Here is a 27,958-nt window from a genome sequence, read left to right on the forward strand (position 1 = left end):
CTTCTATTTACTTGTCCTCATATTTTATTCATTATTAGATGGTAACCTACTTTAAGTTCTGAACTGTGTTACAAGACAGAGATTGTAGCTAAGCTTTCAGACAATGTTCTTCCTGGAAAAAAAGTCACTGTGCCAAGAGATAGTGGTATTTGCAATTTTGTTGTTGCATTGTGTAGCTGGAGCAGCTCATACAGTTACTGTTTGTCACATCTTTCGTGCACTGCCAAGATTCAACAGAAAGTCACGGTATCTTTCCCATTACAAACAAAATCATTTTTAAATCAGAATTTTATGTGCCCATTTGATACAGCACTCTCAAATTAGACTAGCTGGTATTTGTTTCATTGGTATGTATTTACAGGGACAGTAAGACATGAATAAAAAACTGCAATTTAGCAGCGACGCAGTAGTGTGGCATGCTTGGTGGTAGCAGTCAGTGCAGGCCAGGGCAATGATGTTGCTCCTTGAGTACTAGTTATACATTGAGTTTTACTGTCTTTATGAATACATATTTATGAAACAAATATCGCACTAGACAAATCTAGGATTACTCTGTTGAATGGGCATGTTAATTTCAACATTAAAAATAATGTTGTTTGTAATGCGAAACAATCCAATGTTTTCCGTTGACATGGGTCATAGCATGAGATTTGTGATGAGCACTCTGTCTGGATTGACTCAAGCAACACAATGCAAAACCAAAATTGGAAAGATCTGCGGAAACACAAGACAAAATGCACCTTGATGATTCTTAGGAGAGGTGTGTGTGTATGAGAGAGAGAGAGAGAGAGAGAGAGAGAGAGAGAGAGAGAGAGAGAGAGAGAGAGTGAGTGGGGGGGGGGGGGGGGGTGTTGGTAGGGCATATGTAACCATATGTATGCGTGCAGAAGTTGTTTATCAGCTCTCAGGAAGGACGTTGTTCAGTCTTGTCTATATACCTGTATATCACGCAGTGCCTAAAGTTCATATGGAGTGGCTACGTTTATGCCTTCCATTATCTGATTCTGTAATTTTCTTTAAGTGGTATGTCCGCTAATGCTGGATATGGATTGGTGTGCGATTTATATTTGCATGCAATTGATGTTTCATATAATGCTCATGAATCTTAGGACAAAAGTTTGTACTGTACTGTGCAAAAATCCCGATAAAGACTTTGCCAGAAGGAAAAAAAATTGAACAGCAATGTAATTAATGAGTTCAGTCACATAAATAACTTTTCTTTGTTTTAGGACACATGCACTCCATGCTCTAGTACAATTTGCGTATGATGATCTGGGCATGACAGAGTTGCTGCAGGCTGGACTTTTTGGAGCACTATCAACACACCTAGCAGCATCTGTAGAACGTTGTGGTCCTAATCATGGACACAAAATTCATGAAAGAAACAGGGATAGGTCATCCAGCCATCAGAGCAACAGAAAGAGAGTCCGTGTTAGCAGCCCAAGCTATGTTGCTGTCAAGAAAGAGCGAGAGCTTAGCAGGTATTATGTTTATTATAGTTTTAAAATTTCCACACAAAAGCATCTAACATTACTGTAAGCAGGTAACAAAAGTGATACCCAAGAAAAAAACAATAGTGGTGAAGGTGCTCAATAGTAACAATAGAATCTAGAGATTTTAAACTCCAACCAGGAGAGGGGGGTGAGAGTTTGGGAGTAAAAAGAAAGAAGAAAGAGAAGGAGTGAGAAAGAAAGAAGGAAAAGGGGGGGGGGGATTACTGATAGAAATCAGTTTGTGAAGTGGGTCATAGATGTCCTAGTTATTAAGAGCAGTGCCTGTGAAATCCCATCTTGTACAGTACACAGTTTTAACCAGCCAAGAAGTTGTGTAACAGCTCATCTCCACTGTAGGCTAAATTATTCATTCTAGAATTAAAATACATTGGAAGGTGTCAGCAGAATGAGTCTGTATGCCTCTTATCATTGCTTTCCTAATGTTTGTGAAATAGTTAATCACCATGGGCAAAGATGAAATCTGAGGAAGACATGGAGTCTGTCCAGGTAGCCTTGTTCATCAATTGGAATGTCACCTGTAAGGTATTCATTATATTCTATATTTCAGTTACAAATTCTATGGGTGTTTAAAAATTAATACAGTTTATTTGTAAATTTTTGTATAGCATAAATTCAGTAGTGTGTAGTACACAAATAACTATTGAGCATAAAGTCCTGCTTTGTCATTGTTTAGTTGAAATGTCAATTGCTTTTTGTTAACTGTATTGTAGTTCTAATGAGATGCATCAGCATGTTTTACAATTATCTTGTCCTATCTAAATAGTACTTTGTGTGGCGAACTGCAGGTAAAGGTGTGCATGTTGGGTGAAGTTATCAAATTACATTAGTAAAAAACATGAATAAAAATTTCAAAGTAATTCAGGTGTTTGATGCTTTCATGGGTAGTCGATGCTCACAGTAGTTAGGTTTTGACCCCTTGAGTATTTAGTAATACTCAGCCTTCTTTCAGCATCGTGATATGTGACGTGCTGCAACTGTTTTCCTCTTTACATATTTTTATTCTATAACATTCATACCCATCATTAACTCATAACTATATTTACTTGTGATGCTATTCTTTCTTATGTTTATATGGTACCTAACACTCTACAAGCATTCATCTTTCTTCACTTTAAAATGTGTCGATGCATTGTTCCCTGGAAGAAAAAACTTAATACCAACTTAAAACTGTATCTTCGTAGATAAGTGTATAGTGGCTTGTTGGCTACTAATACCTTTTTCATATGTTCATCTATGTATTCATTCACTTCAGTGTGCAGTTGTGTTATCACAAAACTTATTTCATGTCTTGTGTATCTCTGCTTACCTTATAAATGTGAAAGATAAAGTGTATTACAGGCATGGACCTCTTATTCAGTTTTCCACTGTACTCGCTTGTTTACCTGCAGCAAGACTTTTCTCGCCCTTCAAGTATAATTAGTGTGTGCACTTTCAGTACCTAAATTTTTAAAAATTGCACATACATGGATATAATGTTTATAGTAGCATAGCTTAAGTAAATATCTTGTAGTTCAGCATCCTTTCCTGTGCATATAATCCTGCAGCTTATCTTTGTGTGTGTGTGTGTGTGTGTGTGTGTGTGTGTGTGTGTGTGTGTGTGTGTGGTGTAGATAGTTGTAGTTGTAGTACAGACTCTCTCTTAATTTTCTATGTCCCTGTTTTCTTAATAGGCTTTACAAATGCTGATGCGGACTGTAGCTCATAAGGTTTGTTTGTTTTGGGCACTCCAACAATTCCAGGTTTGCCTGTCTAGCATACATGCACCTGCAGTTTACTGACTAGCCTGCTCCCAAATGTGTATGCGCTGTACCACTCTGATACCACTTGCTTCGCTGCGAGTTGTGTATTGCCTTGCACATTACCGTGCATTTCACAAGTTCATTTATTTGTTTACAACTGGGCTACGTGCAAGGCGAAGAATTTTATTTAGACTATTGTCATCTCTAGACACATAAAAGTAAAATTCTTCCTTGTTACAACCACTCATTTTATCGTTTACACATTTCACATGTAAGAAAAAACACAGGCCGAAATTTTTGTTAACAACCAACAACATAAATTCTGGAATGTGACTTTCCAGCAACCTAAATCTAATATTATTATACATATATACAACTTAGAGGGTATAAAGCCCTTCTTCAATATATAAACATTCTCAAGTCTTTGTGTGGGTAAATGCCTTTGTCTTTACCCGTGTTCATGTGTACCAATTGTCTGCTTCTGGATAGGGAATTTTAGTAATTATATCTGGTCTGGTCTATAGTGGTTGCCACTTACGGTTCAGTTTTCCAATTTTTGTGGATTTGAGATGTGTTCTAAGTAACACCTTTTGTTCTATATAAAATAGTGTTGTACGTTTCAGCTTTCTGTCATAAATTCCTTTCCTATATTTAGCCCAGGCTTCAAGGTTGATTACTGCTTGTTGTATTTTATCCTCCAGTGATAATTCCTGTATCAGAATTTTGGGCAAAGGTTTTTCCTACTCGTCTACTTGTTTGGAATTGAACATCAGCTCATTTGGTGTAAATCTAGTTGATGTATGGGGAAGGTTGTTAACAACTTGTAAGAAGGGGGTGACATATTCAATCCTGTATGTTTATGAGGTATATAGGTCCTAACAAACCTGTTGCGTTCCTTAAAAAAACGTTTCTATGGGGGATGAAATTTGGATACTAAAATGTGTTTCATTTGGTTGGAATCTACAAACTCTTTCTAGTTACATCCAACAAAATATGACGCATTATCTAATAGAGGACTTGTGATTTTCTTACTCTTGCAAAGTAATCCTCTTTGATTCATCTTATAATTGAAGTGGCTGTAGTGTTCTGCATAGCATCCAATTTTATGTATTTGTTGAAAATATCATACAGACGTACTATATACTTTATGCCACATCCAAAGGTACCTTTTCTGGAGGCTTTTAGCCTCAATGGTATGTAGTTCACTCTGTTTGGAGATGTTGGTATGTTTTGTTTTCTAGCAGACAATACACTTTCGTACCACCTGTAGTACTCTTCATCTAAGGTTGGGGATATAACCGTTGTTGTTGTTGTTGTTGTTGTTGTTGTTGTGGTCTTCAGTCCTGAGACTGGTTTGATGCAGCTCTCCATGCTACCCTATCCTGTGCAAGCTTCTTCATCTCCCAGTACTTACTGCAACCTACATCCTTCTGAATCTGCTTAGTGTATTCATCTCTTGGTCTCCCTCTACGATTTTTACCCTTGACGCTGCCCTTTAATGCTAAATTTGTGATCCCTTGATGCCTCAGGGCGTGTCCTACTAATCCGTCCCTTCTTTTTGTCAAGTTCTGCCACAAACTCCTCTTCTCTTCAATTCTATTCAATACTTCATCATTAGTTATGTGGTCTACCCATCTAATCTTCAGCATTCTTCTGTAGCACCACATTTCGAAAGCTTCTATTCTCTTCTTGTCCAAACTATTTATCATCCATACAAATACTTTCAGAAACGACTTCATGACACTGAAATCTATACTCGATGTTAACAAATTCCTCTTCTTCAGAAATGCTTTCCTTGCCATTGCCAGTCTACATTTTATATCCTCTCTACTTTGACCATCATCAGTTATTTTGCTCCCCAAATAGCAAAACTCCTTTACTACTGTAAGTGTCTCATTACCTAATCTAATTCCCTCGGCATCACCCGATTTAATTTGACTACATTCCATTATCCTCGTTTTGCTTTTGTTGACGTTCATCTTATATCATCCTTTCAAGACACTGTCCATTCCTTTCAACTGCTCTTCCAAGTCCTTTGCTGTCTCTGATAGAATTACAGTGTCATCGGCGAACCTCAAAGTTTTTATTTCTTCTCCATGGATTTTAATACCTACTCTGAATTTTTCTTTTGTTTCCTTTACTGCTTGCTCAATATACAGATTGACTAACATCAGGGAGAGGCTACAGCCCTGTCTCACTTCCTTCCCATCCACTGCTTTCTATTCATGCCCCTCGATTCTTATAACTGCTATCTGGTTTCTGTACAAATTGTAACTAGCCTTTCGCTCCATGTATTTTACCCCTGCCACCTTCAGAATTTGAAAGAAAGTATTCCAGTCAACATTGTCAAAAGCTTTCTCTAAGTCTACAAATGCTAGAAATGTAGGTTTGCCTTTCCTTAATCTTTCTTCTAATATAAGTCGTAAGGTCAGTATTGCCTCACATGTTCCAATATTTCTATGGAATCCAAACTGATCTTCCCCGAGGTCGGCTTCTACCAGTTTTTCCATTCGTCTGTAAAGAATTCGTGTAAGTATTTTTCAGTTGTGACTTATTAAATTGATAGTTCGGTAATTTTCACATCTGTGAACACCTGCTTTCTTTGGGATTGGAATTATTATATTCTTCTTGAAGTCTGAGGGTATTTCGCCTGTCTCATACATCTTGCTCACCAGATGTTAGAGTTTTGTCAGGACTGGCTCTCCCAAGGCCGTCAGTAGTTCTAATGGAACGTTGTCTACTCCCGGGGCCTTGTTTCGACTCAGGTCTTTCATTGCTATGTCCAACTCTTCACTCAGTATCGTATCTCCCATTTCATCTTCATCTACATCCTCTTTCATTTCCATAATATTGTCCTCAAGTACATCGCCCTTGTATAGACCCCCTATATACTCCTTCCACCTTTCTGCTTTCCCTTCTTTGCTTATAACTGGGTTTCCATCTGAGCTCTTGACATTCATACAAGTGGTTCTCTTTTCTCTAAAGGTCTCTTTAATTTTCCTGTAGGCAGTATCTATCTTACCCCTAGTGAGATAAGCCTCTACATCCTTACATTTGTCCTCTAGCCATCCCTGCTTAGCCAATTTGCAGTTCCTGTCGATCTCATTTTTGAGACGTCTGTATTCCTTTTTGCCTGCATCATTTACTGCATCTTTGTATTTTCTCCTTTCATCAATTAAATTCAATATTTCTTCTGTTACCCAAGGATTTCTACTAGCTCTCGTCTTTTTACCTACTTGATCCTCTGTTGCCTTCACTACTTCATCCCTCAAAGCTACCCATTCTTCTTCTTCTACTGTATTTCTTTCCCCCATTCCTGTCAATTGTTCCCCTATGTTCTCCCTGAAACTCTCTACAACCTCTGGTTTAGTCAGTTTATCAAGGTCCCATCTCCTTAAATTCCCACCTTTTAGCAGTTTCTTCAGTTTTAATCTACAGTTCATAACCAATAGATTGTGGTCAGAGTCCACATCTGCCCCTGGCAATGTCTTACAGTTTAAAACCTTGTTCCTAAATCTCTGTCTTACCATTGTATAATCCATCTGAAACCTTCTAGTATCTCCAGGGTTCTTCCATGTATACAACCTTCTTTCATGATTCTTGAACCAAATGTTAGTTATGATTAATTTATGCTCTGTGCAAAATTTTACCAGTCGGCTTCCTCTTTCATTTCTTACCCCCAATCCATATTTACCTACTATGTTTCCTTCTCACCCTTTTCCTGCTCTCAAATTCCAGTCACCCATGACTATTAAATTTTCGTCTCCCTTCACTACCTGTATAATTTCTTTTATCTCATCATACATTTCATCAATTTCATCATCATCTGCAGAGCTAGTTGGCATATAAACTTGTACTACTGTACTGGAGGTGGGCTTCGTGTCTATATTGGCCACAATAATGCGTTCACTATGCTGTTTGTAGTAGCATTCCCCTTATTTGATTTTGTATTTATAACCCTGTATTCATCTGACCAAAAGTCTTGTTCCTCCTGCCATCGAACTTCACTAATTCCCACTATGTCTAACTTTAACCTATCCATTTCCCTTTTTAATTTTTCTAACCTACCTGCCCGATTAAGGGATCTGACATTCCATTCTCCGATCCGTAGAACACCAGTTTTCTTTGTCCTGATAATGACCTCCGGAATATTTTACCCATGAGGATGCCATCATCATTTAACCATACAGTAAAGCTGCACCCCATTGTTCTTATTACATTTTTATTTCCTTTTATGTACGCTATTTTAAAATCGAATTCTTAAATATACTTATGTCACCTGGCTATCCGTTGGTGTAGCAATTTAAAAGTTAATGAAAACTATTGGGAGTGGTGGCCACAGTATACTTTTGTGTATTTTCTCCAAAAGAAATTTTCAAACTTTTTAAAGGACCAAGTTACAGCCAAACCCTCCAACTCCGTAACTAAATACGAATGTTCAACTACGGATAAGGTGCGGTTGGTGAAGCTAATTGCTTTACAGATGAGTTTTCCCTCTTCTTCTGTCATTTGAAAAAGGCCAGACCTTGAGAAGATGCGTTGGTGCATAAACAAAAATTCTCCTTCGTGTCTGGTTGAGATAAAATATTAGCATTTAATAAGGCTTGCTTGATGTTCTCGAAATCGGTTAGACATTGCTTGTCCCATAACCAAGTTCTGTTTTTCCAGACAAGATTGAGTAAAGCATCACTGTTTGTAACTTGGTTAGGATGAATTTCCTGAAAGTTTTTTAGGATCTGGCAGTATGCATTCCAAAGAGATTATGTGTCCTAAAATTTTTATCTTTCCTTCTCTGAAATTAGAGTTCTTGAGATTTGCTATTACTCCATGTTTTAGAAAAGTGGCTCAGTACTTTTTCAATTAATCTTAAGTGTTCTCACCCAAGTGGGTGTGGCGACTAAAAGGTCGTCCACCTTACTCAAACGTTTGAGCACTTTGTCCAGAGCAGAGATAAATACACGTGCACTTGCATCAATCCAAATGGTAATACTTGAAATTCAAAGCTCCTGCCCCACATATGAAGGTGGTATACTTCCGACTTTCTTCATGTAGTTTATTTGCCAATATGAAGACTGGATATCAATTATAGTAAGAAATTTAGCATCATGGAATTTCATAAGCTTTTGCTCTAAATTGTATGGATGTGTTCAAACTGGTACAATAATCGTATTTATGTTACGTGCTTCGAGGAACAAGCACACCTGGCCATCTGGCGTACTCACGGCCAAAATAGGACTACAATAAGGGGAAATTGATGGGTTGTATTACGCCCCATTCGAGTGTCCTGTTAATCTCTTTTCTTACTGCTTCCCGCTTTGTCCATGGTGTAGGGTATGAAGTAGAACAAAGAGTTTCGTGAGGATATACTTCCATTTTTTACACAAAATTCTTAATGATACCTTGTCTTTTTTCAAACGCATGTATGCCTGGTTAGGTGTAAGAGAGGGCCTGAAGGCCCTAATCTTGCCAGGTAAAATAAATGCATAAATAAATAAATAAATAAATATATTAAAAACAAAGATTCCAAGACTTACCAAGCGGGAAAGCGCCGGCAGACAGGCACATGAACAAAACACACAAACACACACACAGAATTACAAGCTTTCGCAACTGGCAGTTGCTTCGTCAGGAACGGGATTGGAATGACTCCTTACCCTCTCCCTTAAAACCCACATCCTTTCATTTTTCCCTCTCCTTCCCTCTTTCCTGACGAAGCAACTGCCAGTTGCGAAAGCTTGTAATTCTGTGTGTGTGTTTGTGTGTTTTGTTCATGTGCCTGTCTGCCGGCGCTTTCCCGCTTGGTAAGTCTTGGAATCTTTGTTTTTAATATATTTTTCCCATGTGGAAGTTTCTTTCTGTTTTAAATAAATAAATATATGTAAGTATCAATTCCCTAAGTTCTGCTTGCTGTTTTTGAGACGGGCACTGTGATTCACTTACCTTTGTGTTTCTTGTGTCAACGCTTACCTCTTCTGCTGCTGACTGCTCATTATCGTATGTATTGACAAACATGGCTATGGGATTTACCAACTGAACCTCAAAGTTGTGAGTAACTTCAGTTTTACATCTATCAGTACTCCCCATGATTAAGTCTATTGCAAATAATTGGTTATGTACGGTGAAATGACATTTGCCCTTGCCTGAACCAATTTGTACTTGGTATGTCCTAAATGTATCCATACCGATTAAAAAAACAACTATTAATTTCTCTATCACAAAATTGCATCCTTCAGAAAATTGTTCTAATTGGATGGGAATCAAAGCTTGTATTTTGACTCCTTTCTGTTATGACCAGTTGAATGGAGCTGGGTTGAATACTTCATGTCTGAGCCTCTCTTGTATGGCATCAGACCAATATTTACCCAGAAATGCTCTCTAAAACTAATTTATAGTAGTGACAATGTTCCGCCATATCCATAGCCCATAGTAGAACGTCACCATGTGTGTATGCAACAACAAATATAATTTTCTGGGCTTCGATCCAGGTATGAGGTAAAACATTTCAGAATGCTCTAATAAAGACCATGGGGTTTGTTCTTTTCCCTTCAGAGGTAAATAAGGAAATTGTCGATGCCTAAGTAATCTCTCATCTCCAGGTAATGTTGACAAATACACCACACTGTAGTGACAGTCGCTTGTGGCATGGCGCATGGCATTTGCACTTGCTCTACGGTACAGCTGCTGGCAGGTGTTGCTGCAGTCTGCAACCTTTGCTATTGTACTTCGACGGGCTAGCCACATATTGTGGGTAACCGGTGAAAGGATCTAACTTATCTAAAAACATGTTTTTTTTTTCTGTCAAATCTTGTTTTGGAATATCAGTAGTTTTAGCACTACTGCCTTGTAACCTCTCTTCTGCTTCCTTTAAATCTGAATCTATTTTAGCTAGAAATTGACTTTCTTTCTCTTTTATAGCTTTCTCTACTGCAACTACATAAATCTTGTGCTTGGATACTACCTTTTCAGCAAGGGTGCTGCCCTTGTCCAGAATCCCAGCTTCAGCTTTTTCAGTTATTTCCTTTACATCTACACATAACTTATCTCTGTATTTTGACCGAATTTTGTCTCTGAACTTAACTGGCCCACTCTTAGACTTAACCTTTGTACTTCTGTAGGTAAGTTTTTGTACATGTCTGAGTGTGTTTGCACATGGCTGACTGTGTCTGTCACATTTTTTACTGGCACATCACTTAAGTTTTGTAACTCACCTGCAAGTTGTTTGTGTTTATCGTCTACGGTGATACTCTTTCTGTTAACATATTTATATTGCGGGATACGTTGGTAATTATTTCTTGTTTTAGTTGTTTACCTAGCTCTCAACTTCCTGGATAGTTCGTCAGATAATTCAATGCGTATAGTTTTGCTCATATCACTGAACTATTCTTGAAATGGTTAAATGCTTGATTTTGCTGTGTAAACTGTTGTCCTATATTTTGATGTTTTGTGAACTGCTGTGTCATACCTTTAAGTTGTTATTACACTTTCCTGAAATTGCTGTTGTTTTGTAAACTGTGTAAACTGTTGTTGCATTAGTTGTATCAAATCGTGTGTCTCACTAGTATTTACATTTTTTTTTTTACAAACTGTTTCCTGTTCTTGCATTTGCTATGTCATGAGCAAGTAATCAAAAGAATTTTCGCTGGCGTGCCTTTCAGATTCACTATTTGATAAAAATGTTTCCCGGTGAGAACTGAGAAATTGTCTCATTGAGCATCATAAAAGTGACATCATGATTAGTTGTATTACCAGTGCCATCATGTATTGATAGTGGAAAGCCAACCTCATTTTGTACATTGCCATTCGCCAGTTCACAGGTTGGCGCGTTACCTTCAACTTTTGCCAAGCTCGGATTTCCAACATCTTGGCATATTGCATTTTCTAATGAATGTTCAACAATAGCCATTTCCTTTGACTCCATTGTGAATAGTTTAAAAAAAATTATGAATGAAGTTTTTCAAAAATGAAATAATGTCTGTATCCGTACTTCTCAAATAAAGTAGATTTAGCTGCGTATTCACTACTGAATCTGATTATTATCTGACACAGCCTTATAGAATTTAAATAACTTATCTTGCACTTTAATGATGACTTTGTACAAATTTCATCTGTTCTGTAGAGGATATTAATTGGAAGGAAAAGAGATTATCTACTGCCAGAGAGACAGTGCCAAATGTGGCCATATAAGCATATAGTGTAGCAGCTTTCTATCTTTATTGCTGAAATCAGCATTCCTGGCTCATCTCATTTGTAGCCAGAATTTAATTTTAATTTGCTCCTTCAATGCTTTTATCATTTTGAATCCTGTGAACATGTAACAAATACAGTGAAAGTTTCATTAGTTTCTAGTAACAATAATATGAATCATTTATCTCAAAAAAATTTACCTCAGCAATTGAAAAGTCTGTTCATATTTTGCTCGGCACCATCCTTTAAATGGTCACCATTGAATAGGTATGTGGGAATGGAAATTGATTAATAATTGCTTGAATAATTGGAAAAATTGATGGGAAAGAATAGTTGAAAGAAATTTGAAGGTAGTTTATGAATATGTGCACAATCCTGGGTGAACTTTAACTGATACCTGTGTCAACAGCCCTTTTATATCAATACATTCAAGGTCAATAAACTTAATTTGCATTACATACGGCTTCTCGTTTATTCCCTTGTGTTTAATCTTGATTGTGACAATGTTGATGTGGGACTGCTGCTCTGGATACCGCGTAAATTCTTCTTGTCTGCTCTGAACCTCCTGATGCAGGATTTCGGCGATGAGTGAAATCATGAACAGACAGGAACTGATCTCTTAACTGTGTGAATAAATTTTGCTTTTCTAATAACTTTTTGTAAGACTTTTAATGTATGATTGAAATACACATTTTTAACAATGCGGGTACGATGGATCCAAGCATACATCCATACTTTACCACTTCTTGAAACAAAACTGTAAAAATACATGAATTAATAAATTGCAGAGCATATTTCTTACTGGAGAGTGTATTTCTTACTTTGTTTCATACAGATATTTAGCGATGTATCAAAACATTGTCCTTGCCACAAAACAACTCATTAATTTACCTTTGGTGATGTCTATAACTCATTCAGTTTATATATTGGGGGGGGGGGGGGAAGAGATTCGATATAATGTTGTTTTTTAAAATTGAATCATATAATGATGAAAGTTTTGTGTAATTATAGCAAGTAAATGAAGAAAACTTATTATTCAACAGTCAGTGCCAATCATTTATGATTTTATGATTTTAAAGGCAGTTCATTTCAACCGTAGACATGGTAGAGAACATGGATTTTTTGTTGTCCTCTTTCTGCAGTGTGTGACAGCAAAAATAATTAAACATTTTTGAATAGAGAACTAAAGGTTCTTCTGCATTGAAAATGAATAAAGTTTGTGTCGTTGTTCAAACCATCCTTCTAAAGTAGTTACCTGGAAAGAGTGTGGGAATACTTCTGTTTGTGAAAAAGTGTTGGTAGAGAAGGTGTAAGAAATGAGAACTGGAGACTGAGCACTTGAAACTTTTAACACCTATTTAGAAGTTTGAAGATAAACATTAAGACAGCCTCAAGGGATTGCCAAATGCTGACCTGCCACTGTAACCACTTCTGTCATATAACATCATTTGAATATGCCATATGTAGTGGTATGGGGTTAGTACATCACTCTCTCAGCCATTGTCAGTTTTCCACACAATGGAGCCACTACTTCTTATTTAAGTAGACCTCAATTGGCATCATGAGGCTGTCGTCTTTCCAGTTCCAGTCCTCCCCCCAAGAAAAAACCCCTACAGTACCAGAAATTGAACCCAGGACCTCCGCATGGCAGTCAGCCTTAATGATTACTCAGCTATAGAGGTGGACTCCATATTAAGATGTGCCAAACTTTAGTAAATCAGTTGGCATAATGGAGGCATGAGAAATTTATATCATCATCATCATCATCATCATCCTAATCATCATCGTCCTTTGGACATCAGTGGCTAGATAAAAGGTTCTGCTTGACTTTTCTATGTATAAATGTCTTGTTGGAGTTTATCTGCACTATAGGAAACAGTATAATGTCATTAGCAAGATTAAGGTGGTTCAGATATGTTTTGTGAATACATATTCCTTCTTTGTTTTCCTAATTTAAGGACTGAAAACTTGTTTTATAGCTGTTAAGAATAGTTTGGATGATGAGGAATTTCTTAACCGACTTCTAATTATTTCTTAATTTCCCATTATGCTAAACTCTGATGAAAGCTGGATATATTTTGATTCATTTTCCTGTTTCTTAAGTATTGTGAAATATTAGAATCTTAATTCTTAATAGCTTTACCATTTCCAGCCAGAAATTTCTGTACATTATAGGAAATCAGGGACAAAATTGTGAATGATTAATTTGTTTATGACTCCATTTGTGTTTTTGCAACTATGTATTCAGGCATGGAAAAAAGGAATCAGTAGGGTAGTACATGTGAAACATTAACTTTGCTTAAACGTCATAGGAATGGTCTTGTAGAATGTAAATACTTCAGGAGCAAAGGAAACCACTCACAGAAAAGTGGAAGTCTCTCTCTCTCTCTCTCTCTCTCTCTCTCTCTCTCTCTCACTAACACACACACACACACACACACACACACACACCTATGTGGTCATAGTTAGACGAATCGTGCTGATGCAGTTTTTTGCCTTGTGGACTCATTGTGGTGGAGTGTCAATTGGGGTGGGTAGAGGGAGAGGGAGGTTGATGGCTTGTGGCTCAGGGGGAGGTGGGCAGTTTGTGGACGTAATGTCAAGAAGGGTGGGCAGGAATGCATGGGGGAGAGTTGGCAGGTATATGGGTTGGCATTATTGTTGTGAGCTTAATCAGCTATATCCTGATCCACAACAGCTTTTCCTTTGAAGGGAAGGTTGACTAACAAACCTGTGGCACAGCCACAACCACATGGTACCTACTATACCAGCCTGTTTATGGGCCATCTAGAGGAAATCTTCCTGGCCTCCCAACACTCTCAACCCCATGTCTGCTTCAGGTTCATTCATGATCAGCCAAGACACTCTTTTCACATTCCTTGACAATCTCAACACCTTTTCTCTCATCCGCTTTGCCTGGTCTCCTCTATCCAACACGTCACCTTCCTGGATACTGACATCTACCCTTCTGATGGCTTCATCCACACCTCTTTCTACATTAAACCCACTAACCATGAACAGTACCTGCATTTTGGCAGCTGCCATCCCTTCTACACCAAAAAATCCACCACACACAGCCTAGCCACCCATGGATGACATATCTGCAGTGACGAGAACTCCGTTTCCCAATATGCTGAAAGTCTTCTTTAATCCTAAAATACTAACTTTGCTTAAATGTTTCTATGGAATATTATCGGACATTATAGTAATGACATGATATTTCTGCAAGACAGCAGAATGTTAATGTAATGATGTGATTACAGGTACAGTTGTGATAAGCTGGTTTTGACAACAAGCTCACACGTTTATGAAATCACAAGAGGAGGCAATGTTCTTACAGAGGAGTTCTGTATACAGAGAGATAGCTATTTGTCTGTCTTCAATGGGAGAGAATAATTCAGAAACAAAATTTTTGATGCTAAATCAATTAATTATGATACAGGGAAGAGTGAATGTCAAACACTGAATGAAAGACAATCTCGGGAATATGTCACTTACACAGTTTGTTGACTATGTAATGTTTAACAGCAAATTTTTGCTTTTATTTATTTCATCATCATCATCATCATCATCACGTGCTCTGCCTGTCGGTGGGTTTCTGATACCACTGCTGCTATTTGAGCATGTTTCAGGCGAGCTACCAAGCGAAGTGGCGCAGTGGTTAGCACACTGGACTTGTATTTGGGAGGATGATGGTTCAAACCCACGTCTGGCCACTCTGATTTAGATTTTTTTGTGATTTCCCTAAATCACTTCTAGCAAATGCTGAGATAGTTCCTTTGAAAGTTCACAGCTGATTTCCTTCTCCACTCAATCCAATGGGACTGATGACCTCACTGGTCCTCTCCCCCAAATCAACCAGCCAACCAAACAGGCCAGCTGCTTCGTAGTCTCATAGTTCAGTACCTTTCTCTTTTTACTTCATTCAGCATTTTTATTCTTCCTATTTTCTTCTGTCCTTCCACTGTACCTTCAATAGCTGTTGTCAGAATTTATTTTCCTTGAAATGTATGTCCCACTCAGTTTACTTTGCTTTTTGTAACCAGGTTGGAAGATGTTGTAACCCTATATAGTGCGTGCTCATACTTAAACAGTGTAAGCCTTGATGGCCGGCCTAAAGAGACTGCCTCATGTTGGCACAGATGGTGCACCACACGCTGTACCGTGTGCAAACAGCAGTATATAGGCCAGCATACTGTGCACTCAACTGCTCTAATGTTTTTGTGACTATGGAACATTTCACTGTTAGACTATGCATTAATATTTATTTTGACACCATTCAGTGTGCCTGTATTTCTCTTTATGTGGAGGTGAATTAAAAGTTGGTTGGTGGGAATTGTGATATTGTGTTTGTGCAACATTATGATAGAAGAGATTTTTGAACTTTACCCTCTCCATTGCTTCACTTGATCCATCCATTTTGTTGTCTTCATTCTCCTCCAGTACCACATCTCAAATTCTTCATTTATATCTCTTTCTCTTTTCTTCAGTAACCAACTTTCTCAGCCGTGTGGAAAAATGCTTCAAATAAAGCATTTAACCAGCCTTCCCGTTCCAGCTTCAGCTTACTCCACAATAAGCATTTGCTTTTTGGAAAGCTTGCTTTGCGATTGCAGTTCTTGATCTCATATCTCTTTCCCTCAACCAGTTATTTGTTAGTGTGCTCTCCAAATATCTATACTGTGCAACCAGTTCAGTTTGACCTTCTGTTGAAGAAGAAAAAGAAGATGAAGAAGAAATAAGAAATAAGATCAAGAATTGCAATAGCAAAGCAAGATTTACATATATATTTTACTGTAATGTTTCAATGAAAAAGGTTTTCTCCATAAAGGAACCCATTGGGAGATTATATCTGCTGATTTTATTATACATGTACTTTGAATGGCAGAAAATTGCAACAGTGAATAAGTAACTAAACATAACCTTAACCTTTTAATAGTATCAGCACCTGTAGAGGATTATGAAATTGATGCTATGGTGACGCCCATTGATAATACTTTGACAGTAACACTTCATGTAACTGTCTAAAGCAATGAAACTAAATAGTCTGTACTAGTAAAGAGTTAAAAACTATTGCATGCAAAAACAGTTGGATCCAAAGAGCAGCGTAAAATAATCCAAACCTAAGCTCTTTCCACCAAATATTGGTTTTGAAACTTCATGCTTTTTAAAATCAAGAAAATAGATGTACATGGATGAAAGAGATAGCAGGTGTCAGCATAGGAACAAATACAAATCATGTAGTAATTGGGATAAAAGTAAAGTAGAACATAGTAAAGTAGGTGATAGATAGTGTCTTGTGAAGGATTACAGGTAAATAAATTAGAAACAAATAAGTATAAGTAACTCATTAAAACTATTCCCAAGGGTCTTGCTTCATGTACTACTATTTCTGTATACTGAAATTACTTTTTGCTTTCCTAGGTCGTGGTCATCAGATTGTATGGATGGCAATGATATTCAGATGATAGGAGACTGGAGCCCAACTAGTTCTCATAGCTTTTGTTTCTCACCGGATGGACCATCTTCACCATCTCCAAGTTCAGCTTCGTCTTCTCCACCACCAACACCAACAGAATATGACTGGCCTGATTTATACTCTCCTGTAACAGCTGAATATAATGAAAGCAATGATGAAGAGGAGATGGGAATTCAGGAATCATGGAAAGACATGGTATACACTACATTCCTCTTATCAAATTAATTATATTTTTGAGTAACTAAAACATACCCTTTTCATATTGTGCATGTTCCATATGCATCACATGTGTTTTTCTTTGAAAATTAAAATATTTTTAATTTATTTTATTCGTTCAGCAAGTTGTAATACAAGATATTTTCTATTTGTTATGTGCGCTCATTTTGAAGATGTTCACATCCTCAAACTTTGCTTAAATTTTTATATATTTTATCCTGTTAATTTGTTTTATCTTTATGTTGCTGCACAGTATGTTTTTTAATATTTAGCTTGGTTGCCATGCCAACTCCATTTTCGTTCACAGTTGCTTATGTGTAGAGTTTTGTTTTTTTTGTGCAGGTGGCGGGAGACTGTACTCACCATACAGTGGAAATGTTGAGTTGCAGACAGGCACAACAAGAAGACTGCTAAACAAGTCAACTTTTGGCCCAAAAGCCTTCTTCTGAATCAGACAACACATGCACAAACATTCATGCAAATGAAACACTCACACCTGACTACTGTCTCTGGCTGCCGAGGACAGACTGGATTGTCATTTGATGGCTGCAACATAAATCTGAGTTCGCCCAGTTCATTCTTTATAGTGCATTTGACTGGTGGAGGAGATTGTGCTAAACATCAATACCCTTAAATGTTTTCTGTTACCTTCTGACATATGCTAGTCGACATTCGTGTCTGTTGTCTCTTGAGTATTTAGTCCAAAATTTCTGGCTGTCATAAACTGCTGTATCTCTTCTCTTCCTACCTGATACACTCCTGGAAATTGAAATAAGAACACCGTGAATTCATTGTCGCAGGAAGGGGAAACTTTATTGACACATTCCTGGGGTCAGATACATCACATGATCACACTGACAGAACCACAGGCACATAGACACAGGCAACAGAGCATGCACAATGTCGGCACTAGTACAGTGTATATCCACCTTTCGCAGCAATGCAGGCTGCTATTCTCCCATAGAGACGATCGTAGAGATGCTGGATGTAGTCCTGTGGAACGGCTTGCCATGCCATTTCCACCTGGCGCCTCAGTTGGACCAGCGTTCGTGCTGGACATGCAGACCGCATGAGACGACGCTTCATCCAGTCCCAAACATGCTCCATGGGGGACAGATCCGGAGATCTTGCTCGCCAGGGTAGTTGACTTACACCTTCTAGAGCACGTTGGGTGGCACGGGATACATGCGGATGTGCATTGTCCTGTTGGAACAGCAAGTTCCCTTGCCGGTCTAGGAATGGTAGAACGATGGGTTCGATGACGGTTTGGATGTACCGTGCACTATTCAGTGTCCCCTCGACGATCACCAGAGGTGTACGGCCAGTGTAGGAGATCGCTCCCCACACCATGATGCCGGGTGTTGGCCCTGTGTGCCTCGGTCATATGCAGTCCTGATTGTGGCGCTCACCTGCATGGTGCCAAACATGCATACGACCATCATTGGCACCAAGGCAGAAGCGACTCTCATTGCTGAAGACGACACGTCTCCATTCGTTCCTCCATTCACGCCTGTCGCGACACCACGGAGGCGGGCTGCACGATGTTGGGGCGTGAGCGGAAGATGGCCTAACGGTGTGCGGGACCGTAGCCCAGCTTCATGGAGACGGTTGCGAATGGTCCTCGCCGATACCCCAGGAGCAACAGTGTCCCTAATTTGCTGGGAAGTGGCGGTGCGGTCCCCTACGGCACTGCGTAGGATCCTACGGTCTTGGCGTGCATCCATGCGTCGCTGCGGTCCGGTCCCAGGTCGACGGGCAGGTGCACCTTCCTCCGACCACTGGCGACAACATCGATGTACTGTGGAGACCTGACTCCCCACGTGTTGAGCAATTCGGCGGTACGTCCACCCGTCCTCCCGCATGCCCACTATACGCCCTCGCTCAAAGTCCGTCAACTGCACATATGGTTCACGTCCATGCTGTCCGGCATGCTACCAGAGTTAAAGACTGCGATGGAGCTCCATATGCCATGGCAAACTGGCTGACACTGACGGCGGCGGTGCACAAATGCTGCGCAGCTAGCACCATTCGAAGGCCAACACCGCGGTTCCTGGTGTGTCCGCTGTGCCGTGCGTGTGATCATTGCTTGTACAGCCCTCTTGCAGTGTCCGGAGCAAGTATGGTGGGTCTGACACACCAGTGTCAATATGTTCTTTTTTCCATTTCTAGGAGTGTATATGGGAGAGGCAAGGTCGTGGTGGTCTTTCACAACTGCAGTAAGGACCAAATTCATGAGTCAGTCATACATCTTTTGTCTGACTTTCTTCTTTTGGATTTACTCTATGCACTGGCACCCCTTGATGAATTTCTCTGTTGTTATGACATCCTTTGCCAGAAGAGCTTGGTACTTGTCTTCTTTGACTTCATTCATCAAATGTGAGATTTTGTCGACTTCTGCCATATTCGAATTCACAGTGTGGCATAGGACTAAAATATTATGTATGTGACTGTGTCATTTTCTCATGATGTTAGATCTTGTTTCAAAATCTTCACTAAGTGTATTTGTTGCTGATTGTCACATTTTTTTTTTTTGCATGGAATTTGCCTCAGCTATTGAGCTTATCTTTGTTGTTCTTGAACTGCTGCTAGGCTGTGCACCCAGGTAAAAGTACATTTGGCAAACACTTCATGTCATCCCACCTGTTGTATTAATGACTTGGTTGAATCCTTTCAGCCATCTCATGAGGTCCTGTTTAGTATGTATGAAAACCATTGTTGGAGAGAGGGGCAGGATTTTTATTAACATTTATATTAATTGCCCTAATATTTTCCTACAGTATTATCCACACATGCAGGGCTTGTAAATTACTGAGGTAAGGTTAACCTGAAAACAGATGTAAATGTAAATGAAGTACCTGCAGTCTGCTTCCACTTGACCATGTTTCCAGCTCTCTATAGGTGAAGTAAAACTCTTACTCAGTACTGTGATGTGGTGAAGAAGTAGCTACAGAAATTATTTAAGCAATGTTTCAAGAAAAACTCCATGTATTCAGATTTTCTGTGTATCACATGTGCAAAAACCTAGCGCTAAAGCTAAATTGTTTTGTTTCTCCAGCACATAGCCCAGTTCAGAATCAAAATCGTATCCATGATTATAGAAATTATATCTCTATCCAGTACAGCCATAGTCTCTCATGTGAGAACTTGAAGTTACTTCACACATAGCCATTCAGAGCTTATGCTCATGGTTGCAACTACCATGGTAGGTGAATACATTTGACCCTGTGACAAACTATTCCTGAATTCTGTGAGGGGTTTGCTTCTGTTGCCCCAGTGCCGGTGGCAAACAAAATGCTTTCAGTCTGTCAGTAGAACCATAAGATTGGAAAGCACCTTTCTTGATGCATTAAATTTGTAATAACTCTCTCACCTAGAGGAAGGTGTAATTAGATGATTGGTGAACACTAACTTCACTTAACAAAGGTTTATTCAGTACTTGCACATACAAGAGCGCAGAGCGTACTGCCTCTGACCAGAACACATACAGTATATATACGGCTACAGAACATTCCAGTACAAGAGTCTTGACATTTGTGGATACTTCTAGATTGTACTCGAACTGACTATTGAAATTAAAATTATACATTCCACGTTAATTTTGAACTCATGACCCACCATGTAACAGTTTAGTATCATAACCACTACACCGCAGTGCTACTCAGTTTCTTCTGCGACATTGCTCCCTCCTTAAGAGAACAGTGTCTCGGTGTTACGTCCTCCTAGTCCGGGAACGAGTCATCGGTGCTGCATACTCTGACTCCTGTTGACTGATTCTTGCTTTGGCGGTGATCTTCTTAGAACTTCTTTTCCCGCTATGCTCTTCATCACTTTTACACTTGTTGCCTGTCGCTGGAGCTTTGAATTTACCCTGGGTTGCAGGATCCTTATAGGGCTTCATTCAAAAGACGTGGACTGTATCTCTGATCATTCGTCGTCTTGTGTTGGGGTCGAAATCTTCACTTTCATAAGTAACATCAGACAACTGTCTTACAACCTCATAAGGTCCAAAGTAGTGCCTGAGGAGCTTCTCAGAGAGACCAACCTTCCGAACAGGAGTGAAGATCCAGATCAGGTCACCCGGCTGGTAGACAACAGGGTGGTGGCTCGTGTCATACCTTCGGCGATCATTTTCTTGGGTCTGCAGTGTGCTCAGTCGAGCTAACTGCTGAGCTTCCTCAGCTCTGGTTAACATCTGCCCAATGTAGTCATCGTCCACGTCATCAGGATGTAACGGAAACACAGTGTCCATCGTCGTAGTCGCCTCACGCTCATGACCAAGAAAAGTGGTGTAAATCCTGTGACGTTTTGTTTGGCGGTGTTGTAGGCAAACATTACAAAAGATAGCACCTTATCCCAGTTGCTCTGCTCAACATTGATAGCATGTCAGCCAAGGTCTTATTAAGGAGTTCAGTAAGCCTGTTAGTTTGCGAATGGTAGGCAGTCGTCATTTGATGAGTAATGTTGCACCGACGGTTTATCTCTGTCACAAGATTAGATTGAAAAGTTTTCCCTCGATCTGTATTTAACAACCTTGGGGCACCGTGTTTTAATACAATGTCTTCCACGATAAATTTGGCTACCTTGATGCTTCGGCTGTTTTCACAGCTTTTGTAATGGCATAGCATGTCAGATAATCAGTGCAAACAATAATCCAGACATTGGAAATCATCTGTGGAGGTCAGTCCCAACACACTTTGGCTGGTGGAATTGGTATGAGTCGGCCTGGTGGCTTCTGAGGAACTGCCTTTCTCCTCTGGCACTCTCTACAGTGCAATACATAGTGACGGACACTCCTAAATAAACCTGGCCAGAAAAATTTCTTGTGGGTTCTATCATATGTCTTAATAAATCCTAAATGTCTGGCCTCAGGTGTTCTAATGTTTTTCAGATGACAAGAGACAGTGTAGTATTGGGTTGTAAGGCTCACATGTCTCTCAAGTCAGTTAACTTGCACTTTGTGTATAACTGATACTCTTCTCTGGGTAATAAGCTATGTCGATCTCCCAAAAGCTTCTTCTCCGAAGACTATAGCAGGTTAAAGGAATTTATTAAACTACTTCTCTATCCTTGAAATAACTTGGATACTTGTAGATTACTTTTCAGTTCAATCACTTCATATTTTCAACTTCCATAGACAACAACTTCTGCAAGCTAACTTAGTCCTTAAACATTAGACTCATCTACACATATTCAAATATCATTGGTTTAATAGCTAAATAATTTATGAACATTGTACATGTGTCTTGCTTCGTTCACAGCCAAGACATGAAGGGAGTTAAAAGTCTCTAGTCTCAAGTAAGTCCAATACGTGAATGTACATAGAAATCTATATTCAGTTGTTCATTAATGTTTTTACAATCAACACAGACACTAAAGAGCATAGATTACTACATAAACTTTTCTTTTTCTTCTCTACCTGTACACACAAACTCTGTGGACCATACTGCAGGTACCTGTCTGCCGCCATTAGCCCCCAGGTCCATCTTTTTCTTGTAACTGTTTTTTGACCTGCACATACAAATAGGCAATGTGCAGTAGGGTGTATTCGTTTCTCCCATTCCCCTCTAAAATATCGGGTGTTCGAAACGGTGGAAGGCCGAGTGGTTCTAGAATTTACTCTGAAATTCTTGAAGCACTACATATTCACCCCCTTAAATCGAACAAGCGATATTTTATACAATCATTATGTAAATTTATATCACATACAGTTCTAACAATATACATTCCAACATAGATCTTTGTACTTATTTAGAATAAATTTTAGCTAATCTTTCATTTATTCTGCTCTCACTCAATAGAGTGACATCAACCCCGAATATTTCATCGTGATCTGTCTCAATTTCCAATTGCAAACTCCATGTGTTCACGACACTTGAGTACTTTATTTGTTATCATAATTCTTTGTACTACTTCTTTAGTACACAATAGTCTTATTATTTGTAAACTTTTTGTAGTCTGGAAGAACTCTGGGCAAAATAAAAATGGTCCTATTGACACTCATAAAACATAATAATGCTACCAGAATAATTTCTACAAAATTTTGTGACTTTTGTCACGAAACTGTCCTTACCATACTAGAAAGAGTACCTATTACCTCACATATGGTTTGATCCTATTTTCCTATGGTACAGGTCAATCCCCTTCTTGGTGCCCCTGTCCACACAGTATAGGTTAGCCTTTCTTAGGTCTGTCTATCCAATACATGCTGGGTGTGTCCCCCCTGATCCTTCTTGAGTAGGCCTAATGGTTCATTGCCCTAGTATACATCTTTATGTACACTATAACTAAATATTATCTGGTAAAACTGTAACCTACTTCACCCTTCACATTCCCTTGTCATACTTATCTTTTATACCCTAAAGTGCTCCTTTACTTATCAACTTCTGTGTTTCCAGCATCTAATTCATGCCTACATACATTGTTCAATATATAATATGCTTACTTAGGTTATAAGAGTCCCACTATCCTACAAGTCATCAGAATATTTGTTAGACTGACATTCCTGGATAATTATCACAATTGGTTCCTTCCTGATGTATTCTCATTAGGTATGCTCCTTATCAACATGATTGTTTTTTTTTTCCAGTACTTAGGCAATGTAGAACCATCTCAATGAACAACCATAAGTTCATATTTCTCTATGTGCTCATTGTTTCCCCCTACAACACTTGACGGTTCTCACATCATTTTAATCTGGACTCTTATTGTTTGCGTCTTCATGTTATGGTGTGTGTGTATGCGGAAGTGTGTTTGTGTAGCCCGATTCTTCGGCCTATTTATATGAAATAAGTTGAAGGTTATTGGAACCACGGAAAATAAGAAGGACTTCAGTGATAGAAGTATATGCATATGGAAAGAGGGAAAGATAGACTGGTACTCAGATGAGAAGTAAGAAAGGAAAAAGTAAAAATGGTTGCTAAGATTGAAGAAGAGAAAGAAGACATCCCCAAAGACAGGAAACCCTTCCCAGCCCCTTCCCCAGGATCCCTAATCCAGCGGTACTTGAGTGAGAAGCCGGAGGAGGTGTGATGTTAAACATCGCCTTCAGAATGGACATTCTCACCTTCACCTTTGAAGTTAAAAACTTAGCAACCCCTAAGGAATGGCAAATGGTGAAGAACCAGTCACACTTGTCTGTGAGGGTTGTCTGAAAGGTGTGGTGTGTGTTTAACTCATGCTTGTACTTACATTACCCACCCCTTCCAAAGCTAATATAAACCCTCCCCTATACATCACATCTCATAAAAGGGTAAAAAAACATTCTCCATTATGTATAAAATTATGTATCGTATTATCACAATTATGTATCCATGGGTTGATGCATGGCATGACACGTGATAGTTACCTTCCTAGCACTGACTGCAGAAATGATCACTTCATCCAGCACACATAATCTCCACACACTTGGATGCGCATCTTCCTGTCCACAGCATCTTATCTCGTCTAGCATAATCTTCAAGTGGCCACAATATATAATTGCCATAGAAGCTTTCAATAAGTTCCATCTGAGAATGACGTCATGACTACACTCTTGTAAGATGAAGAATTCTAAGGGCTGTGATGGCCACTTATACCCACACGAATGGTACGTCTTCCTGTAGGTTTTACATATTTCCCATTAGCCACCTTCGGCAGAGATGTGGTGTTGCTGAATACAGTTTTCTTGAACTGGCGACAGTACTTCTCTGAAATGACTGAATAGGATGCTCCAGAGTCCACACGACCTTGGGCTGGTTGGGCATCCATGAGGATATTGACGTCATTTCCTATCATTTTCATAGTGATCGATGGCAGAGGATTTTTCTCTTTGGTGGCCTCACTTACAGGGAAGGTCACACCCTTTGGTTTTCCAGGTTGTAGCAGCTAGGTGATTGGCTGGAGCTTCTAAACAGTGATGGAGACCTTGATCGGCATGTTGGGGAGCATCCTCTCCAGCAGCTAGCTTGCGGTAATGGTGACCTACATCATCCTGCACCCACATATTTTTGTTCATCTTTGTCGCCCCGGAGTTGGTGTCGGCTAAGATTGGTCTGCTATCTTCTGGTGCGGGCATGATCAAATATCCGCTGTCTTTCTCAACAATAGCGAACCGCATGTCCCGGTCGTCCACAATGGAAATGTACTGGTTGGTTATCCTGGGTCCTCCAGACATCGGTCTTCCTTGGTGCCCAAGAAGGTTCCTCATGCGGCATTGTAGGAATGTATCTTTGCCTGGGTCTCGACTTTTTCACCATTTTTAAAGGAAAATGATGGACGAGAGATTGGATGCAATGTCTGTTCCACTTCCTCCCTTATGACCTCTTGAAGTTTCTCGATTTTTTCCTTGCCGTGCAGTCAAAGAGCCTTCTGAACTTACTTTCTCACTATCTGATGAAGAACACTTGTGAAATCAGTTGCTTCCTCCATTACAGACATCGATTCGATGTTTGGAAGCCATTCAAACTTCTTACATGTAATTCTTTTTTGATGCATTGTCTCGATATACTGGCACCATTTTATGACGTCGTCTGCTGTTGGAACCTCCTTCAGGAGTAGGGCTTGATACATGTCCTCAGCAACACCCTTAATGAGATGTGCAACCTTATCTTCCCCCTTCATTCTAGGATCCACTATTTTACACAGCTCCAAGACTTCTTGAATGTGGGATGCTGTAGTTTCTTCTGGGCACTGTGCCTTGCACTTTAATTTATCTTCACTTAATGAAGGTTTATTCAGCACTTGCACATACAAGAGCATGGAGCAAACTGCCTCTGGCCAGAATACATACAGTATATGTACAGCTACAGAACATGCCAGTAGAATGATTCTTGACATTTGTGGATCCTTCTAGAATGTGCTTGAACCGAATATAGAAATTAAAACTGTACATTGCAGGTGAGTTTTGAACTCACGACCCTCAATGCAGCAGTTAAATATCATAACCACTACACCACAGTGCTACTCAGCTTCTTCTGCAACAATATCTACAAGCTGTCTCATGTTTTATTGATTTTATTAGTGAATGCAGTTACTGTAGTCAGGCAAGTTAGGACAGCTAGACATAAGACATTACGAAGTAACAAGTTGTAACTGGCAAACTTACTCCCAAGGTACATGTGCTGAAAACTAAAGTTCTGACCATGAGCCTGCAATGTATGTCCTATCTATTCTTCCACACTGTTGTGTGAGTCTGTCCCTTCCAAAATATTCTATTAATCTTCAAGAGGTTGTTATATATGAACACTTTCGCATGACACAGTTAATTTTTTCCCACTTCTAATTCTTATAACAAGCCCCTACTTGTTCTGATTGCACTTACTCTACAATTGCAGCCACTCATTTATCACAAGCTTGAACAAGTTTACCATTGCCATTTCATTTCTGTATGAAAGCCTTTCATTACATAATGACTCCCTCAGTATGAAATTAAAATCTGAACTTTAAAATCTCACATCTCTCTCTCTCTCTCTCTCTCTCTCTCTCTCTCTCTCTCTCTCTCTCTCTCTCTCTCTCTCTCACACACACACACACACACACACACACACACACACCTTCTACTTGCGTTTTAACTGTGAAGTGACTTTCAATATGATATTTTCACAAAATACTTCACTTTTTCCCCTGATGCACAGAGAATAAGCTCCCAGACCAGCCCTGCGGGCTTGCTCAGGCTCGACTGACTCATTCCTATGCACCAAATAATATTCAGACATCAATATGTTCTTTTTAGATCTATGGGTCATTCGCTTCAGTGATGCCGCTGTACTATAGCAAAGGAGCATGAGAATAGATTCTACCATTCAAGTATATGATTGATATCGGTACCCGTACATTAGTAGCTAATTTTCTTCTAAAATAGGGAAATGCTCCAAGAACAGCTATTTAAGTTATGTTTCTCTATTTCAGTAAGTATAGTTTGTATAATGTTTCAGTCTTGGTCCTCCGAACTGTGCTTTCTCTTTACCATCAAATAACACATTAATTCCCTTGAAATTTGGTCATTTTACACCATTTTATAGCCAGAATATGGTGCTGTATCCTCTAGAAAGTCACTTATATCTAAAGGGTAAATATTCTATTATATTTTACTATAGTCTAGACCATTGGTTTCCAGCCTAGGGGTTATTACCTCCTGAGAGGTAAAATAAAACTAAACTGTTTCCAAAAGATCATTACTATTATCAAAATTTTGTAAGATTAATGTTGATTATATGTCATCATCATCATTGGGTTGTCTGCCTTGTGGCGGGTTTTGACTGCATAGCCCTCCATGCTTCTCTGTCTTTTGCATTCCTCTTCATTCTTTGGTACCCTGCTTGTGGTCTGCTGACATCATCCAGCATCTGGAGCCTCCTTCTGCCCTTACCTCTCTTTTCCAGAAAGAGACCATCAATTGACTCTACTAGAAGGCAGTCTCTTCTTAGATATTAGCCTATCCAGTTTAGTTTCCTGTTCTTCACCATCATCAGCATCCTCCGTTCTCTCCTCAGTACTTCTTCATTCCTGACTTTATTAGTCCAGCTGATCTTCTCCATTCTATGCCATATCCACATTTCACAAGCTTCAATTCTCTTCTCATCCTGATTTCTCCAAGTCCTCATTTCTGCTCCATATAAGGCCATGCTCCATATTAAGCACTTAACCAGTCACGTCTTTAATTCCTTGTTTAAACAACTAATTAGGAGTCTTCTCTGCTTTTGAAATGCCTCTTTTACCAGAACCATTCTCTCTTTGATATCTTGTTGGCAATCCATGTCTTCTTTAATCCAACTTCCCAAATACTTGAATGCTCGTATCTGTTCTATGATTTCTGACCCAACTTCATTTTCACTTTTCTTTTCTTTAGC

The 27,958-nt window shown here is 39.2% G+C and overlaps 1 protein-coding gene across 4 annotated transcripts in view; it reads left to right on the top strand.

Annotated features, from left to right (window-relative positions):
- Positions 1 to 27,958, top strand: part of LOC126273185 (armadillo repeat-containing protein 5-like) — a 233,335-nt gene that overhangs the window by 66,158 nt on the left and 139,219 nt on the right. For all 4 annotated transcript variants that reach the window (XM_049976704.1, XM_049976722.1, XM_049976712.1 and 1 more), the window contains 2 exons: positions 1,230 to 1,481; positions 16,862 to 17,111. In XM_049976704.1, coding sequence (XP_049832661.1) covers positions 1,230 to 1,481; positions 16,862 to 17,111 — 502 coding nt within the window. The remainder of the gene's footprint in view (positions 1 to 1,229; positions 1,482 to 16,861; positions 17,112 to 27,958) is intronic.

The sequence above is a fragment of the Schistocerca gregaria genome, chromosome 1 (genome assembly GCF_023897955.1).
Source record: "Schistocerca gregaria isolate iqSchGreg1 chromosome 1, iqSchGreg1.2, whole genome shotgun sequence".
NCBI classification, from domain to species: domain Eukaryota; kingdom Metazoa; phylum Arthropoda; class Insecta; order Orthoptera; family Acrididae; genus Schistocerca; species Schistocerca gregaria.